Genomic DNA, 18,242 nt, shown 5'->3' on the forward strand with positions numbered 1-18,242 from the left:
ACGGGCAGCACCCCCACTGTGGCCTCCACAGGAAGGAGCAGGCAGGGCACGTAGGGGGCTTAGGATCAGCCAGTTTGAATACCTTCAGCAGGTGCTGGACACAGAGCTGTCCCTGGCTGCCTTGGGGTGACTGGGCAGGTGGGTGGTGGCCCCACATGGGCAAGCAGATAGAGGGGCGCAGGTTGGGTGATTTGGACATGACGTCATTGGCCAGTCCCAGAATTAGCCAGCCCTAGGAGGGGCAGCCTGTCCAGGGCAGCCCAGCCCAGGTGTGCAGAAAACAAAAGGTGTGGCTTATGCACCCTGTCCCCCGACCTTGGCCTGCCTCCAGGTGGCACTCAGCGTCTCACAGTTCAGGGAAGTCACCCTGTGGCCTGGACAGCTGCCTCCAGGCTGCTGCTCCTGAATACCAGGTCCTGGCCCCTCTCAGGCCCTCACTTCCCAGCACTTTTGCACAATGGCAAGCCGCACCTGGCAGCCAGGTGACCCCAGAAAGCTCACCTGATGCTGGCCTCGGCCTCATTCCTGTCCCCTCACCCTCACATGCAGAGATGTCCCTGAGTTACCTGGGAGCCCACTGATTTGGGCAGTGCACAGCTCCTGCACTTGCCTTGCAGGCCTTGCTTCCTGGCTAGTGAAGGGAAATGTCACTGGCCACAGAGTGTCCAGGCAGGGGCTGTGCATACCAGCCCCTGAGCTCAAGCAGAACAGAGGTGGACACAGGAGCTCCTTGGAGTCTGATGGGACCAGGGCAAGGGCAGCTGTTTTGCCCACCGGTGCTCTGGGCCACAGCTTTGCAGGGCATTTCAGAGCCAGTCCTGTCTGGGAAGAGTTCTTTGTTGTAAACCCATGGCCCTTTGTGCGAGGCTGACCTTCTGCAAGGGGAGGTGGCACTGGTCGGCATCCTGTAGAAGTAGCCACCGCACTGTGAGTGCTGGGGATGCTGCTGCCTCCCCCCCAGACCTGTCCTCTGGCTGTGTCCCAGTGGGCCACCCCATCTTCCCAAAATCAGATGGCCAGAGTCCTGAAGGAAAGGGTCCTGTTGGCCCTTTGGGGTCAGGAAAGACTGAGTCCAGCCTTTCCTCCAGCACTTCCTCCTCTTGCCTGTGACCAGGTTCCTACTTCCATCTGGTTGGGATGATTGATCCTGCTCCACTTCAGACCAAACTCCTCTGTGTGTGCCTCTGGTTGGGGACCCAGGAGGGCCTTCCCTCCCCCAGACTAGCAAATAGATTCAAGCCAAGCTCATTTCTCTTCGTAAGGGCCCAAGGGCCCCTCTGGTTTGGTACAAGCCCTGGTCACTGCTCCTAGGGCCATGTGGACCCCTCTCCCTCAGTCTCCTCCGAAGACCCTCCACAGCTCACCTCAAGAAGCCCCCCCTCGGGCTGGGAATGTGTGGCTCAAGCGGTAGCGCGCTTGCCTGGCATGCATGTGGCCCGGGTTCGATCCTCAGCACCACATACAAACAAAGATGTTGTGTCCACCGAAAACCAAAAAATGAATAAATATTAAAAAAAAAAGAAGCCCCCCCCCCCTCTGGATGCTTGGATGAACAGAGGGAGCTTCCTCAGCCACCCAGGCTGAGGGCCCACAGTGTCAGGACAGACCCGCCCCCAGCAGCATGCTCGGAAAGGCTGTGACAACACCAAAGCTGGCTGTTCTCCAAGCACAGCCGGAGACACGGGGAGGCCCAGGCCCTGCCAGCATGGACTCCCGCTCTGTTCTCCTGCTTCTGGCCTCTCAGCCATGCACAGTGTGGACTGAGCACAGGCCTCTGCGGGTCATCAGAGGGTGGTGCTAATTCCCACCACCCACCAGGGGCTAGGGTTTCAGGCACCTTCCTCTCCCCACAGGCCACCCTGTGGCTGCCAAGGGGTCAGCATTGCCTTCCCCTCTTTGGTCCCCTTCCCTCCAGTCCTGAGCAGAGACAGCAGGGCAGAGGGTGCACATTTCCTCCTACTGAAGAGGACGTGTTCTGGGAGAACCCCAAACCCATCCAGATAGCCAGGCCTGAGTCCCAGGCCTCTTCCCACCACGCAAGCCTAGAGCTGGGAATTTCAACACTCCAGACCCTGGTGCCTCAGGGTGACCTCGGTGGGCCTGCCAAATGAGTGGGGTGCAGCTGGTGGTCTCTGCTGGTGCTCCAAACCCACCCCTTGGTACTTGCGGCTCTCTTCTGAACTTGGCCTTGGTGGGCAGAGAGGCAGAAATGAGGATAAAGTCCAGGTGCAAGAATGCAAAATGGGTGGAGAGGAGAGCACCAGCGCCATGGCTGGGCTGGTGTCCTTCCACCAAGGGGGGCCAGGTCAGGCCCTCTGGGACCCAGAAAGCTGTATGAGGGAGGAGGGTGGCCTCCTGTATGGGCAGTCTGCTGCAGGGGACCTGCCTAGTGCAGCATGGACAGCATTATCTCCCACAGTGATATAGCGCTGTGGCCACCCCCATACTCAAGACATGGGAACCTGTGACATCTACACATCTCCAGGGTCAGCTCTTTAGAAGCTTTGGGCTGGGGCCTGGGAACTGGACAGGGCAACACTCCCACCAGGGGCCTGGTGGGTCATCAAACCAGGGCCTGCTCTGGGCAGTCAATGACAAGCCTGCCCTGGGGCACTCAAGTGGAGAGATGGACGCCTTCTCCGGACCCCCTGGCCTCTTCCGCCCATTCACCAGCGCCTGGGCGGGAAGACAGGCACCCACCCGACCAGCTGCCAGAGTCTGGGACCTGACCCCCCACGGTCCTGATGCGGGGTGGTTGGCTTGGTCGGGGCCCCTGCTTCCGCTGTCCTGCAGGCCCATCCCTGCCTGCGCGCTGGGTCCCAGGAGGCTGGGTGGAGGCCTCGTGGGCGCGAGACCTCACCCCCGCGATCAAGTCTTTTTCCTGTCCCATTAATGGCTCACAGAACGCTTCGGTTCCAAAGTCACTGAGCCCAAGCCGTCATGTGGACGCCCAGTGGACCCTGCCCCATTGCACAGACCTGGCAAAGGCGCCGGCTCTTCGGAGCCTGGCGAGGCCGCGCGATAAGAGAACGGGGACACCCAGCGGTGCGCGCTAGGCCCCGGGGACGTGGGACGAGAGGTTGTGGCGTGCGCTAGAGAGCGAAATGCCAGGCGGCAGGGCGCACTAGGACCCGGGGTCGCGGGGAGGACCGCGGTGGGCGCTCGGGAGCGCCGGCCGGGCGCGCTAGGACCCGGGCGCGCTAGGACCCGGGCGCGCTAGGACCCGGGCGCGCTAGGACCCGGGCGCGCTAGGACCCGGGCGCGCTAGGACCCGGGCGCGCTAGGACCCGGGCGCGCTAGGACCCGGGCGCGCTAGGACGGACCCGGGCGCGCTAGGACGGACCCGGGCGCGCTAGGACGGACCCGGGCGCGCTAGGACGGACCCGGGCGCGCTAGGACGGACCCGGGCGCGCTAGGACGGACCCGGGCGCGCTAGGACGGACCCGGGCGCGCTAGGACCCGGGCGCGCTAGGACCCGGGCGCGCTAGGACCCGGGCGCGCTAGGACCCGGGCGCGCTAGGACCCGGGCGCGCTAGGACCCGGGCGCGCTAGGACCCGGGCGCGCTAGGACCCGGGCGCGGGCGCGCGGGGAGGAGCGCGGCGTGCGCTCGGGAGACGGGCGCGCTAGGACCCGGGGGCGCGGTGTGCGCTCGGGAGGCGGGAGCGCGGGCGGGCGGCGCGCGGGCCCCTGGGAGGCTTCCCGGCGTGCCGCGCGCCCGGGCCCGTCCGGCGGCGCGCATGAGGCGGCTGCGGAGCACCGCCGACTGCTTGGTACGCGGCGGCCGGGCGGGCGGGGCGGCGGGCGCAGTCCGCGGCCCCCGCGCGCGTCGGGCCCCCGGGCGGAGTGCGGCGCCTCGCGGGCGCGGGCTGCCCCGGCCGAGCCCAGCTCCCGGGCCTGCCAGCGAGGGGCCGCCGAGGGGCCGGGCGGCGGCGGGCCGGAGGCGCCTCCCGGGTCGCCCGCGCGGGGAGCCCGGCGGGCCTGGGTGTCCGAGGGCGCGGGGCCGCGGCAGGACGGCGGGGCGGGACCTCAGCCGGCGGCGTTTGTTGCCGTCCGAGGCTGGAGGCTGGAGCCCGAGCCCCGGCGCTGGGCGGCCCGGCGCCGGGGCTCGGGTCTGACGGCGCCGGGGCTCCAGCCCCACGTGGGGTCCCGCCCTCCGGGGCTCCCCGAAGGCCCTGCCCCTCACAGGCGTCCGTCTCCGCGGTAGGACTTCAGCGTGTGGGTTTCGGGAGGACGCGGTTCCGTTCCTAGTAATGGGACCGGGAGGGACAGCTGCCAGGCCGTGCGGTGGGCAGTGCGGTAGGTGTGGCCACGCACTGCACCCGGCAGCCGCGTGGGCAGTTGCGTCCCACCCTGGATCCTGTTACTCCGACCTGGGGCGCAGGGTTGCAGCGCCAGTGGCCCAGACGAGAGCCGCCTTACCTGCCCTTGAAGCGGATGGCCCTCTCTGGGCGACACAGGCTGTCGAGCTCTCGATCAGAGGCCGCTTTTCTGGGAGCCTCGCTGGGCGGAAGTTCCAGCCTCTGCAGGAGACTTCTCCCACCCCGGGTCCATCTCCCACCCCAGTCCTGCTCTGTAGGGAGAGCTGGCTGGGGACATCTGACCGAAGTCCCACCAGCACACTATCCTGGTGGTGTGGCCAGGAACAGGGCCGGAAACTGCCTGCAAGCTGCCGGGGGAATTGGGGAGAAGAGGAGGCATTTATCTCCCCTGAGGGTAGCAGCAAGTGGTCTGCTGGGCTCCAGGATGGACTGGAACCTGTCTCAAAAGGACAGAAAGCACAGGAAAGTGGAAGCCAGGCTCTACTCCCCACTAGAGAGATGGTGGCTGATAGGGGAGCACAGCAACCTGCTAAAATCACACCTGAGAGTATGGAAACCAGAGTTTGGGGAAGTGTGTGTGTGTTCACATCAGAGAGAGATGCTCAGACTCACAGACCTTGCGCCTGTAGCCTTCCTGCTTAACTGTCCCACGCTGGGCAGTACTGCCCTTGGTGGGTGGCTGCAGGGGCTGGGAGCCCCGGTGGTCCTGGTGCTGCACTTCTGTAGCTTGGTCATCATGGGGCTTAAGGCTGGGCTCCTGGCCAGACAGACTCCTCTGACCCACAGTCCCTAGGAGAACAAGGCAAGACCCATTCCTGCTGCAGTCCTGGGCCTCTCCAGAGCAGCCTTGGAGTCGTTCCTCCAACCCTAGAGGCGGAACTGTCCTCCTCAGGCTCAGGCGTGCCCTGGGCAGGCTGACCACAGACTTGTCTGCCACACCCATGGGAGGGCAGGGCAGGCTGAGGCAACGTGGTCCCCTCCCATTCGCTGGTGGTGCCACGTCCTCCTGCCCAGCTGCAGAGGTTTTTTTTTTTTTTTTTTTTTAAAGAAGTTTTTTTCCTTCATGCTTGGGCAACCTTGTTCTGCTGATAAATAAGAACTGTTTACTTCCGCATATTAAGATGGATTAAGGATGGGCATCTCCCATTTCCCCTCTGGAGCTGAGGGGTCTTCTCCCCCCAGCTCTAACTGCTCTCCACCCTCTGCTTTCTTTTTTCCAGCTAGCCACACTGCCCTGGGAGGCAGGCTCCCCCAATCTTCCTGGCACTTCTCCCTTTTGCATTTTGGTCAGTGCTTTGAATAGATGGAGCACTTTAAAGAAGGGAAGGAGGAGGTCCCTAGGGGTGAGGCTCAGATGAGCCAAGGCCTGTACAGTTTGGCAGAAACCTTAGTTGTGCACAGACCCAGAGCCAACAATGGTCCTTCCCAGACGTGCTGACCCTTATAACACCCACGGGGTAAGGCAATTTCCAGGCTTGAAAGCCCAGGTGCAGGGGAGTGGCACACAGCCCTGCACTGGTGTGGACTCCCCTCTCTCATACAGTGACTAGTGGTTTCAAGGGACCCGAGGACTAGGTTTCAGAGGCCGGCCTTGGGTCTGTCTCCTTTAGTCTCAACTGAACTTCCTCCACCCTGGCCCTAGTAGCTTCCTGCCCTGCCCTCTGCTGCCCCTTTCTCCATGGCAGTTCCTCTTCCAGGAGGCCCAGCCATGCTTAGAATGGCCTTCTTCCTCTTGTTCAGCTCCAGGACATGTCTGCGTCCCTGGACACCACATCAGGTATTCGGTTACATCTAGAGAGATCCCTGTCCACCCAGGTGCTTCACCGAGTTCCTGCCTGTTGCAGATGAGGAAGTGAGCTCAGAGGTGCTATGCTGGCTCAGCAGTTCAGCCAGGTGCCATGGAGGCTCTCTGTTTGTGCTTACCACAGTGGGGTAGCCCTAGCGTGCCAAGGGGAAGAGCTTGAGAGAGCACTGTCCATTCCCTGCTCATTTCTTCTTTATCATGAAAGCTTTGAGAAGCATGTGACAATGCAGAGGCAGGTGTAAGCGCAGAGGATCCCAGCATCTGCGGGCTGGAGCCTTGTCCACTAGCACCTGACCCCAGCGTGGCCTCTGAGGCACATTCCCCTCAGCACACACTTCTGACACATACACATGGTCTGGAGACAGAACCGTGGAACCTTGCTTCCTGCCGCAGCTGACAGCACGGTGGAATGTTCTGGTTCCTTAGCATTACAACACCTAGTGGCCAGATTTCTCCAGTGGAAAGAGCTTATTTAAACAGTTTTTGCAAGCTGGGGCCCAAACTCGGCTGTGCACTGCCCTCAGCCAACTTGCCTGAGTCTTTTCCCTGGCAGTGTGCCATGGTGTGAGTCTTGCGGCCTCTGCCTGTGACTGTGTGCCAGGTGTCCCTATCTCGTCAGTTCTCAGCTCCTGCAGCACTATGAGCGGAAGACACTTGGATATTTTAATAGCTCTGCCAGGTGGTGGAGCTTCCTTCCACCAGCAAGTGCATGAAGTCCACTAAGCAGGTCCAGGAAGAGGCACACGAAGGGACAGGGCATGTGGCCAGCACTCAGCATTGACACTGTGGTCAGTCACCTCAGGCATGGGTCTGACTGGTGTTCTGCTTGTCCCCCTTTGGTCAGTGTGTTCCTTGTCCCTCTGTGCTGTCTGACATTCCAGCCCCTCATTCCTAGAGCTCCGGGTACCTTTCTGAGGGACACAGTGTGAAACCATGATGTGGCACTAATCTAGGCCTTGTCAGCATTCTTTTTTGTGGGAGTGGCAGGGTACTTGGGATTGAACTCATGGGTGCTCTGCCTCCTCAGTCTTTTTTTTTTTTTTTTTTTGAGACAGGGCTTCCCTGAGTTGCCCATTGCAGTCCTCATACCTCAGCCTCCCAAGTTGCTGGTATTACAGGTGTGTGCCACCACACGAGGTCCCCTGTCAGCATTTCTAAGGCAGGTTCTTCTGCCTTGTGTTTGTCTTAAACTGAAGAAATGGTAATCTAAGGATGATAACTGTCTGATGGACAGCCGTACTGTTGTCACCACCCGCCTGCCATTACTAAAAGAGATTGAGGGTTTCTTTGCAGTGATTACCACATTGCTGTGTCCTGAAATGGACTTCAGGAGTTTGGTACTACCTGACCTGATCCACTCTCGCTTGCTCTCAGTGCTGGGGGTGGCGGGGTCTCCTGTGTGCCTGCCCTGCTTGCTATTTTCGTTTTGTTCATCAAGGCTGCTGGCCTCTCCCCAGCCAGGCCCCACCCGAAAAGACCCTAGACTTCAGTAGCCAGTGTCAAGGTGGGAAGCCTCAGGTCCTACTCCAGCGCCATTGTGCCAAGAGCCCTGTCCTGGGGCCTCTGTGAGGACCATGTCCTATCTCCTCAGGCGTCCATCGGTCAGGAAGCCAAGTCCCAGCCATGGAGGTGGAGGAGCAGCCACCTCAGGAGGTGAGGGGGGGTTGCTGGGCGCTTCTTGAACAACCCTGGGGTCTGCAGCATCTGTGCTGCTACTGCTCAGCTCAGTGGGAGATCCCAGGCACACTGCCCACCCCAGTGTGGCCTCTGTCACTCCAGCTGTTTCTCTGCAAAGAACTTGGCACAGCCACTGGGTTTTCTAGAGTCCAGCAGGAAAACCCCCCAAGGGGAAGGTCCCTGTAACCAGCTGGCCTGGGGGTGGCCTTCAGTGGCAGAGGTCAGCCTGATCTGGGAGGCCAGAGTTCAGGGAACATGATCACCCAGCTTGGAACTCTCCCTCCACCCACAGGCTGATGGGGAGCCCGTCCTGACATCAGGGGCCTCGGGGTCAGTGCCCAGGGTGCTTTCCGGAGAACCCCAGAACCTGTGTATGTCTTCCCTTGCATCCTGGCGCATTTCCTGGGGTGGGCCCGTAGGCTGGGGGAGGCAGCTGGCCTGGCTACTGCTGAGAGCCTGGCAGAGCTGCAGACATCCCTGGCCCACCAGGGAGTGGAAGGAGCTCTTGAGTGCATCAGGAGCCCCTTCTTGCTGTGCCCCAGTTCTGCCTGCTCGGAGCCCCTGTCCTTTACCCAGTCCAGCCCTAGTTGGAGTTGAGCAGTGGCTGGGACACTTGGTCCCCTTGCTGTCACCTGCCCTGGGTGATCCCTTGCAGCAGGCTGGGTGGGATGAGGGACAGATGTAGCCTAGATGCCCATACAGTCACAGGAGCAGCCATGGGTAGATGTGCCCAGGAGGCTCGCCCCCCACCCACACACACTTGCCTGCAGTGCTGGCTTCATCCCACTGTGGCCTTTGCTGTTGGTGCAGCTGACATGGATGCCTTCAACCTGCTCCTGGAGATGAAGCTGAAACGGCGGCGAGAGCAGCCCAACCTGCCTCGCACTGTGACCCAGCTGGTGGCTGAGGACGGGAGCCGGGTGTATGTGGTGGGCACTGCCCACTTCAGTGATGACAGCAAGCGGGATGTTGTGAAGGTCAGTACCACCTCTGTTGGCCATTTGCCCTGGCCTGTTCTCAGGGCCCCCCCACACAGGCCTGGATGCAGGTCTGGGTGGGCTGAGCCCCAGGACTGCAATGGAAGTTTCTGCTTCAACGTGGTCAGTCACTAGAAGGTGGACTCTCACTGTGGCCCTGTGCTTTCTTCCCTTAGAAGCCCACCTGCTTCATGACTTTATTTTTATTTGTTTTTTTTAATTTTTTTTGGTTGTAAATAGACAGAATGCCTTTATTTTACTTGTTTATTTTTATGTGGTGCTGAGGATCTAACCCAGTGCTTCACGCATGCTTGAGAAGCACTCTGCCACTGAGCTACAGCCCCATGACTTTATTTGTTGCTTAAAGAAGTAAACTGTCCCCCGCAGCACAGTTGTTGGCACCAGGCTAGTGCCTTCCTGGCCACCTCTGGGAGGGAGGGCGCTTGGTCTGGGTATGGGCCCTGCCCTGTGGTGGCCAGCATGTATCTAGGAGAGAGGTGACCCACCTTGCAGACCATCCGGGAGGTGCAGCCTGATGTGGTGGTGGTGGAGCTCTGTCAATACCGTGTGTCCATGCTGAAGATGGACGAGAGGACGCTGCTGCGTGAGGCCCGGGAGGTCAGCCTAGAGAAGCTGCAGCAGGCTGTAAGGCAGGTGCGCAGGCAGGTGGTGGGTGAGGCCTCCCGGGTTTTCATGGGGATGCGGGGCTGCCCTGTTCCCTGCAGAGAAGGTGTTGGGCTCAGGGCCAGGGTCCCAAGTGTATTGCATCCTGGCTTCTGATCAGCACCCAGCCTACTCTGACCCTCCACCTTGGCCGTGGAGAGGAGGGGGCATTTCTATCAAGTTTCAGATGAGGAAGGACAAGGTAGATGATGATCAGACCCTAAGGCAAAGATTCCTGATGTCAGGATCTCAGCAGCATCTGGCCTGCCTGTGCCCCACCTTGTGGCTACATGGCCCTCATCCGGCACTGCTTCTCATTCGTGTGTGTGTCTTGGAGGCAGCCCAGCACCATACACCCAGCTGCAGCCAGCTTGCACTCCAGGGGTATCCCAGACAGCTTGGCCTGCTGTTCACCTGGTGCCCCCCAAGTGAGGGAAGTCACGGCAGACCTTCACAGGCCATCTTAAGAGAGGTGGTTCCCTCTCCAGCCAGGGATCATTAGCACCCATCCCACCCCCAGAGAGAGGGTCAGTAATCTGCTAGGAAGCACATAGCTGCAGCTGGGCACAGAGGAAAGAGGCATGAGTCAGGGTCTGGGAGACGCCAGCACCAGCCACACCTCAGTCCTGTAGGGAGTCTGAGCACTGGGTCTCCCCAGCTACAGTGTGACAACACAAACATGTTGCTGACGGGATGGAGGGCCTCCTGTGCCCTGGTGTCCAGAGCCTTTTGCGGGCTCAGCCTCCAACCTCTCTGGAGGTCAGATTGGTACCATGTGGTCTGGATCCCTGTGAGTCTCTTGGTTAGCCGGGACCGCCTGGTGGGGCCTGAGCCCCAGGTAAGCAAGGACACTCCTGTGAGTCTCGTGGTTAGCCGGGACCACCTGGTGGGGCCTGAGCCCCAGGTAAGCAAGGACACTCCTGTGAGTCTCGTGGTTAGCCTGGACCGCCTGGTGGGGCCTGAGCCCCAGGTAAGCAAGGACACTCGTGTCAGCAGAACAGCCCCAGGGCTCCAGGCACCTTCCAGGGGTCAAAGGCCAACCTTGCTGGGATGTGGACAGTCTACCAGCAGCTCATGGGTAGAATCCACCCAGGGCAGTAGGCTTGGACCAGAGCCTCATAGTCCTGCCATTTTCGGGGTGGTGGGGGATCTCCTAAGTCTACCCAACCTGCCTCGAGCCCACTGGTCTGGCCAGACCCAGAGGCAGCCTGGGCTGTGATCTGTGTGAACATGGCCTACCAGGTGACCATAGTGCCATCCGTATTGGCCTTGGCAGGCAGGTGTGGCGAGCAATGAGGCAGCCTCTTGGAGACCCTGAACATGGCTGTTTGCCCAGGATCAGCCTGTGTCTCTCACACATGGTCAGGCCATCTGACTGTGAGCTGGCCCCTTTCCAGCCCTTGACTGTCCTATAAAGAAAGAAAATGTGTTTGAAAGATGGCTGTTGAGGCCAGGATGCCTCTGCTCTGGAACCCACCTGGACCCTCCTTACATGCCAGGGCAGCCTCCCCTTGAGTGTGGAAGGAGCCCAAAGGTGTTGGGCACGGCCCTGCCTCCCTCCCTCTGGGCGCCACCTGCTAACATAAGGCCTCTCCCTGCAGAACGGACTCATGTCTGGACTCATGCAGATGCTGCTGCTGAAGGTGTCTGCCCACATCACAGAGCAGCTGGGCATGGCCCCTGGCGGAGAGTTCAGGGAGGCCTTCAAGGAGGTGGGTACCAGGCTTGGCCTGCAAGGGATCGGGGAGCTGCTGCACCCATGAGTCCTGACACTCAGCCTCTGCTCCAGGCGAGTAAGGTGCCTTTCTGCAAGTTCCACCTGGGTGACCGACCCATCCCAGTCACCTTCAAGAGGGCCATCGCTGCACTCTCCTTCTGGCAGAAGGTCAAGCTGGCCTGGGGCCTGTGCTTCCTGTCAGACCCAATCAGGTAGGGCAGCCCACCTGACCCTCCATGTACATGTCCAGCAGCTGTCCCTGCCTCCTCTTCCAGCTGAGCCTCCTCCCACAAGGACCCCCAACCTCCTCCCACCATAAACCCCAAATAAACAATGTGGTGGTCCCTGCCCTGGGCCAGCAGGACCAGCCTTCGCTGGCCCATCTCTGCGGGGCTGGCAGCGTGCCCTCTGCCCCCAGCAAGGACGATGTGGAGCGCTGCAAGCAGAAGGACCTGCTGGAGCAGATGATGGCCGAGATGATCGGGGAGTTCCCTGACCTGCACCGCACCATCGTCGCGGAGCGCGACGTCTACCTGACCCACGCGCTGCGGCAGGCCGCCCGGCGCCTTGAGCTGCCACGCGCCTCTGAAGGTGGCGGGAGGGCCGGGCGGGAGCTCCCTGGGATGCAGTGTTCCCGCGCGGCCGCTGACCTCCGCCCTCCCCCACAGCCGAGCCTAGGAAGTGTGTCCCTTCCGTGGTCGTGGGCGTCGTGGGCATGGGCCATGTTCCCGGCATCGAGAAGAACTGGAGCACCGACCTCAACATCCAGGAGATCATGACGTGAGTGACCAGGCCGGTCCCTGCAGCCCCCAGCGGAGGCCATGCCGGGTCCCCCAATGCACGGTGGTGCCCACACGTGGGGGGCTGGGGCTGGGGGGCGTGTGCCCCAGCCAGGCCCAGCCCCCCTTCCTCCCCCAGCATCCCCCCGCCGTCCATCTCCGGCAGAGTGTCCAGGCTGGCCTTGAAGGCCGCCTTCTTCGGCCTGCTGGGCTACGGCCTGTACTGGATGGGCCGCCGCACCGTGAGCCTGGTCCTGTCGCTGCCCGCTACGCAGTACTGCCTCCAGAGGGCGTCTGAGGCCCGGCCGCGCCAGTAGGCAGCCCGCCGGGGAGACGAGAAGCCGGCACCGCCCTGGAGTCGTCTTGGGTGCAGGTGCATTAAAGCCACCCCCCATGGGGGTCCAGGCCAAGCCTCGCTGCCCTCCCCAGTCCCTGCCCACCAAATAAAAGATTATTGAATCATCTGAGCTCGGGCCTCCCAGCAGCCCCCTCCACACCGCAGGGGCTGTCCATGGGCTTCAGCACTCAGGCCAGCTCCGGGGGCGGGATGGGAGGTGCCAGGTGCACAAGACCCGACCCCCTGGGCTGGGCCCGGTGAGCTGCTGACTGTACCTACCTCACTGTGCCTTGTGCTGCAGCTGGCAGCAGCGTCTGGTCCCAAGTGCATCTCCCGGTGGGTTTAGGGCCGGCCGGTTTGGCGAGGACCAGACGCCCCACACCGCTGTGTACTGGCAGCTCCACGGGAGATTTGCTGACCTGGATGTGCCCTGGCTGCAATCTCTGCCTACAGAGATTCTGTGTTTGGGTTTTTTTTAAATGTCTAAAAATTTTTCACTCAGGTAATTTTAGCTTCAAAGAAAAACAAAAACTGGAGCAAATGTCAGGAAATACAAGCCTTAAATCCAGCTGGGACAAAGAGCAAGGCTTCCTTTGTGTCTCTGATCTGAGTGGGCGTGTGCACGTTGGGTCAGCTTGGGGTCCAACCCAGCCCTCTGGGGGCTGTACCTGAAGGCTGGCACAGGCCAGGGCTGCTTCAGGTGTGAGGTTGCTGTCTAGGTCCACCCTCCTTGAGGTCAGGAGGGCCTTGAACCTGCTGTCTGTGCATCCAGTGGGGGTACCTGGGCCACCTTGACTCTTGGTGGACACCCAGACAGTCTGTGTGTCAGCCTGTGCCACGCAGCGCTCCTGGTCAGCTGTGGCCAGCATCTGTACAACTCCCCAATCAGGGCCCAGGGTCATTTGTCCTGTGTTGACTGTCAGCTGAATCAGGTAAAACCCACCCATTTTGAGCTGGACAGGGACTGCCAAGCTGGCTGGGCTGTGTCTTCCTGTCTCATGTTTGTGGATTTGTTCCCTTAGAAATTGAAATAAATTCTAATTTTGGAAGCTCCTGCTTTGTGAAGTGTGTGGAAGTGGGGCTCAGGTGAAGGCACAGGGAGGTCCTGGCCTCCCATGCCCACCCCCTGGGCCTGCAGGATGCTGAGGGCACTGCCTGAGGCCTGGGGAATGTGCCATCCACCTTAACGGAGGACACAGTTCTGGCACCTACGTATATTTAGCAAAGGCCTCCACCCAGAAAGGTAGACTGGGCCCAGCCAAGACAGCCTGCTCAGGGTCCCTTCATACCTCCCAGTACAGACTTGCACACATGAGGGAAGGAGGCCCAGTGGGGACCAACAGCATGAACCTACTCAAAAAGAGACCCACAGTGAATGGGGACAGAGGAGGCTGGAATGCAGAGGGCTTGGCGGTGGGTGCTGGGTGGCCTCTTCCCCACGTCTGTTCCCTAGGAAGCTTGACTAGATGCCCCATGCTGGGTCTTACTGTCTTCTCTGGCCTGCATGAGTTCCATGGTACCAGCAGGTGGGCCTCACTAGCCCAGAGGTGGGCAGGGGCTTTAGGGATGCCACACCTATGCCTGACCAGGTCTTCTCTCCACAGGCCCCAGGTGGTGCTGCTGAGACCCCAAGGTCTGGCTGGGTGGGGCATGAGGGATGAGGGGTCAGGCACCAGCTGGGCCCCTCTACAGGTCTTTCTAGCCTGCGTGCACCCACTCAACCAGGTGGCTTCTGACCCATCACCCACACTCAGTGTCGAGACTGCTTCCTGCTTCCAGGAACTGCCTGGTTTCTGCCCAAGAATACTGGGGACAGGTCAGGACATCCACACCACAGGCTGCTTTAGGCTCATGCAGGAGGGTCTGGTGTGCCAGGGTACTCCTGGACCACTGCCAGGCCAGGGCAAGGTAAACCCCCACAGGCAGCCAGTAGGGCTCATGTTGGGTGTCAGAGACAGGTGTCAATGCACAGTGGGAGGATTATAGGACTGAAGCCCTGGCCAGCTGCTTCAGATAGAGGAGGCAGCTGTGGCCTCCAATGGGAATGGTGGCTGACTGGTTGCTGGGACAAGGGTGAGGAAGTTTCTGCTGAGCCAGCTCAGCCCCATCCTGGGAGGAGCTTCCCGCAGATCTGGGTGGATAACCCAGGGCCTGCCGTGGCAGGTACACCATCCCGCCCAAGGGGACCAGTGCCCCTTCCGGGTGAGCAGCCACCCACACACTGTACTGCAGCCTGGGGTAGGGACCCACCAGTGCTTTGAGCCCAAGGTGAGATGCCAATACACATGGGTGGAAAGAGGCAGGGAAGGTGGGCTGTGCTTTACCAGTGGGGCTCCAGCCCACCCCCTGAAGGCACAGAGGTGTTCACTGAGTGCTGTTCACTCCATAGGTGCTGGGCAGAAGGTAGGCTTGGCTTCTGAGTCCCTGGGGGTAGAGACTCGGGTGCAACCTCAGAGCGCCGTCAGTACACTGGGTAGCAGCTACATCTGACAGACTGTGGATCTTCACCCTAATTTTTAAATTGTTATTATTTTAGTTATAGATAGACACAGTACCTTTATTAATTTTATGTGGTGCTGAGAATGGAACCCAGGGCCTCACACATGCTAGGCAAGCAAGTGCTCCACCACTGAGCCACAACTGCAGCCCTCTTCATCCTATTTTTTAAAATCCAGATTTCTATTACAATATGGGTTTATACTACATTGATAAGTGCAAAAACAACGGGATATATGTTTTTCAGATAAATATCTGTGAATCCTAGTGACTTGGGCCAAGGCACAATTGAAAGTTCCAGGCCAGCATGAACAACTTAGTGAGATCCTATCTCAAAACACAAAAAGGACTGGGGATGTGCTCACTGATGAAGTACCCCTGGGTTCAATCTCCAGTACCTAAATAAATACTTAGGGGAATGTGGCTGTCAGAGAGGGGTAGGCTGCATGGGGCTGCTAAGGCTCCTGCCAGTTTCTCTGCAACACACGAGGGTGGTGTCTAGATGGTGATTCAGAGTTGAGACTGGGGCAGAAAGAATCACTGGACTCTGAGAGGTCCTGGCAGGAGTACAAACAGAGCTTCAGAGGGTAGGAGGATTGTACTGGCCATGGGCAAGGGCCTGAGTCTTGTCCTAGGGACTGCAACTTGGATCTCCACAGGACACAGGGAAGGGACAGGGGAGGGGAAGAGTGGAGTGGGGCCTCTAGATTAGGTCAAGCAGAAACAAGATGTGGCTGGGAGCTGCTGACCTGAACCTTGGCACCCACTCCTCAGACCATCACTAGCTGGGGCTGAAGCATGTCTGAGCCCTGACCTCCAGCTGGGTCTGCAGTCCTAGTTGGCTGTGGGCCTGCAGGACATGGACAACCTCATACCTGGGCCCAGCCTACTATAACAGCTTCCATGCTGGCAAGGAGGGTCAGCTCCCCCAGCTAACCTTGGCCAGCACTCAAGGAACATTGCTGAGCACTTGGGACAGCAGGGGGCTCTCCAGTCCACCTCCCCTGCTCCCAGGAGGACTCTCCTGCTTTGCTGAGAAGCTCCTACAGGTTAGGAATGAGGGTTGGGGGGAGGGAGGTCCCCAGCCCAGAGGTCCCAGATTTCCCAGTACCTCTGCCCTGAGGACTTTGCCCTGGGGGTCCCATATAGTGAAGCAGCTCTGGGCACCTTGGGACTGGGAAGACCATGGAAACACACAGAAAGGGGCTGCTGAGCCCACTGCCCATACCATCCAGGGGATATGGTTCCAGGGCTCAGGACAGGCTGACAGCCAGGTGGGCAGCACCTTCAGCATACCAGATCAAGACCCTTCCAGAACAAAACTGGAGACTTTGCTAGCTACCGCCAAGATTAACTAGGCACAGACCAGTAATAAAGCCATGGCCAGGGTCTCACCAGGCTGCCTCCAGCCTGTGCTGGACATAAGGCAGTGACGGGGTGTAGGAGAAATGGGGTGGGCCCTGCACCCCAACCTGTTGTGTGCTTGCACAGTCCTATGAGATATTAGTGCCCCACTGGGCCTAGGCAGGTGGAGACTCATGCATTAAGTTCAAGCCCCTCTCTGCTGTGTCTTCTGTGCTGGTATGGGGTGAGGGGCAGCCAGCTCCTATCCTGCCCAGCCCCTTGGGCCCTGGACTGGTTGCAGACACTCAGGAGGGCTTCTTTTTTTTTTTTTTTTTTTTTTTAAAGAGAGAGGAAAGGGGGAGAGAGAGAGAGAGAGAGAGAGAGAGAGAGAGAGAGAGAATTTATTTATTGATTTTAGTTCTAGGCGGACACACATCTTTGTTGGTATGTGGTGCTGAGGATCGAACCCGGGCCGCACGCATGCCAGGTGAGCGCGCTACCGCTGAGCCACATCCCCAGCCCTCAGGAGGGCTTCTTGAAGAAGGCCATGCAGTTCAACGGTGTAGCCAGAGGCAAAGCCACCAAGGCTGAGAAGGGCCACAGCTCTTCTGTGCTGACCTGTTGAAACCCTTAGTACCTACCAGGTGTCCCCTCACGCTAGCAGGTCACACAGTCTAATATTCATGAACTCCCCAAATCCAGTCCCAGCTGATTGTGGCTGAGACAGGGAGCCAGGGCAGGATGGTTCAGTAGTACCCAGGGCCTGGGAAGAGGAAGGGGTGACACTAAGCTATGGCCCTGTCTCTTAGGGCAGTGACAAAGGATACTGGAAACTGGAGACAGTGGCTCCAATGGCAGGCCTGGTGGGAAGACCCCAGATAGGCCCAGCTGGGGTACTCAAAGATCAGGGCTACTGTCCAATGCTGGAGAGGATGCCCATTCAGCACATACTAACTACTTTGTCTCCTCATCCACATAACTCTTCACCCCATGCAGAAAGTAAGCGGGTCACTCATAGTCACCCAATCCCACAGGGGCAAGCAGGGGTCACATGGGGTCTCAGAAGCCCAGGCTGTGGCTCCAAGAGAAAGTTCCAGTTCCTTGAAGTGTAGAATGGGGTGGGGGACAGAAATGGAACAAAGACTGGTTGCAGCCAGGAGGGACCATCTACCTTTGTCTAGTGTCCCTGAATCCAGCTCAAGTTCTCAGATTTTTCTTTGGGACCAGGTCAGGTAGGAGCTTAGAAAGGGGGACACCACAAGCTTGTCTGAACCTTCTGTCATCCTTTAGCACCTGCTCAAACTCCTCACCTGGAGAGCTATGCCTGACAGGAGGATCTGGACCTGTGGGTGTCACAGGTGGCCCCTCTGGGGCCCCAGCCCCATTCTGGGGGACCTGGCACCCCATCATCAGGATGTCTTCCCTCTCAGACGGCATGGGACTGAGACACACATACAGACAGGGAGAGAAAGGGTGAGGCAAGGTGCTTATGAGGAAGCACTGCGGGGAAGAGGGGCCAGCACACATGTACGTATGCGGACCCAGGCTCCCAGTGGGCCCAGTACCGGCCTGGCCCCTGGCCCTGGCCTTTGACGCTTCACTTTGGCCTGGCTCTCGCTGGCCCAGAATTGTTCCCCTGCGAAGGTACAGGTGGCCTGCTCCCACCTGGGGCCCACGGAACACTTCCAGATGCGGCCTCAATGTCCAGCCATTCCTGCCACTGGAGCCCTGAAAAACGAGGGTCTCCGTCTCCTCCGCTCGTGCCAGGTGAGCCCCGCAGCCCAGCGTGAGGCTGGGGCTGATTTTGGCTTCGTCCCGACTTGGAAGTGCCCCTGTGGTCTTGGAGACGTCACTCAGCATGTCAGCGCACTCGGAGCAGTCTGGTCTGTCATATGTCACCGGGTCGCAACTTCAGGGACCTACAAGTCATGTACTCAGGGAGCCAGCCGTGGCCACTGCAGACTAGAGGTCGACCCCGGCCCTCGAGGGCGATGGGCGACGGGCACCCTGCGCTGGCAGAAAGATGGACGAGCCAGCCAATCAGAGCCAATCCTAGGGGGTGCGGCCTGCGCAGGCGCGGCTGCGGACACCGCCCCCCAGCGAAAGGGCGTCACGTGGGGCGGGACTT

At 59.8% G+C, this 18,242-nt stretch overlaps 1 protein-coding gene across 4 annotated transcripts; it reads left to right on the plus strand.

Moving 5' to 3' along the window:
* The first annotated feature begins 3,679 nt into the window (after window positions 1-3,679).
* Window positions 3,680-12,405, plus strand: TRABD (TraB domain containing). 4 transcript variants are annotated; one of them, XM_081310026.1, is made up of 10 exons: window positions 3,680-3,771; window positions 7,716-7,777; window positions 8,094-8,172; window positions 8,612-8,778; window positions 9,292-9,432; window positions 11,043-11,153; window positions 11,231-11,370; window positions 11,577-11,749; window positions 11,827-11,938; window positions 12,077-12,405. In XM_081310026.1, the coding sequence occupies exons 2-10, from the start codon at window positions 7,748-7,750 to the stop codon at window positions 12,252-12,254; spliced, it is 1,131 nt and encodes a 376-aa protein (XP_081166152.1). In that variant the 5' UTR covers window positions 3,680-3,771; window positions 7,716-7,747; the 3' UTR covers window positions 12,255-12,405. The 4 variants fall into 4 exon arrangements, with proteins under 4 accessions (XP_081166152.1, XP_081166155.1, XP_081166154.1 ...); XM_081310028.1 differs by lacking the exon at window positions 3,680-3,771 and adding an exon at window positions 4,184-4,201; XM_081310027.1 differs by lacking the exon at window positions 3,680-3,771 and adding an exon at window positions 7,226-7,242.
* Window positions 12,406-18,242: the final 5,837 nt, after the last annotated feature.

The sequence above is a fragment of the Spermophilus citellus genome (genome assembly GCF_964194105.1).
Source record: "Spermophilus citellus genome assembly, chromosome: 10".
NCBI lineage: Eukaryota > Metazoa > Chordata > Mammalia > Rodentia > Sciuridae > Spermophilus > Spermophilus citellus.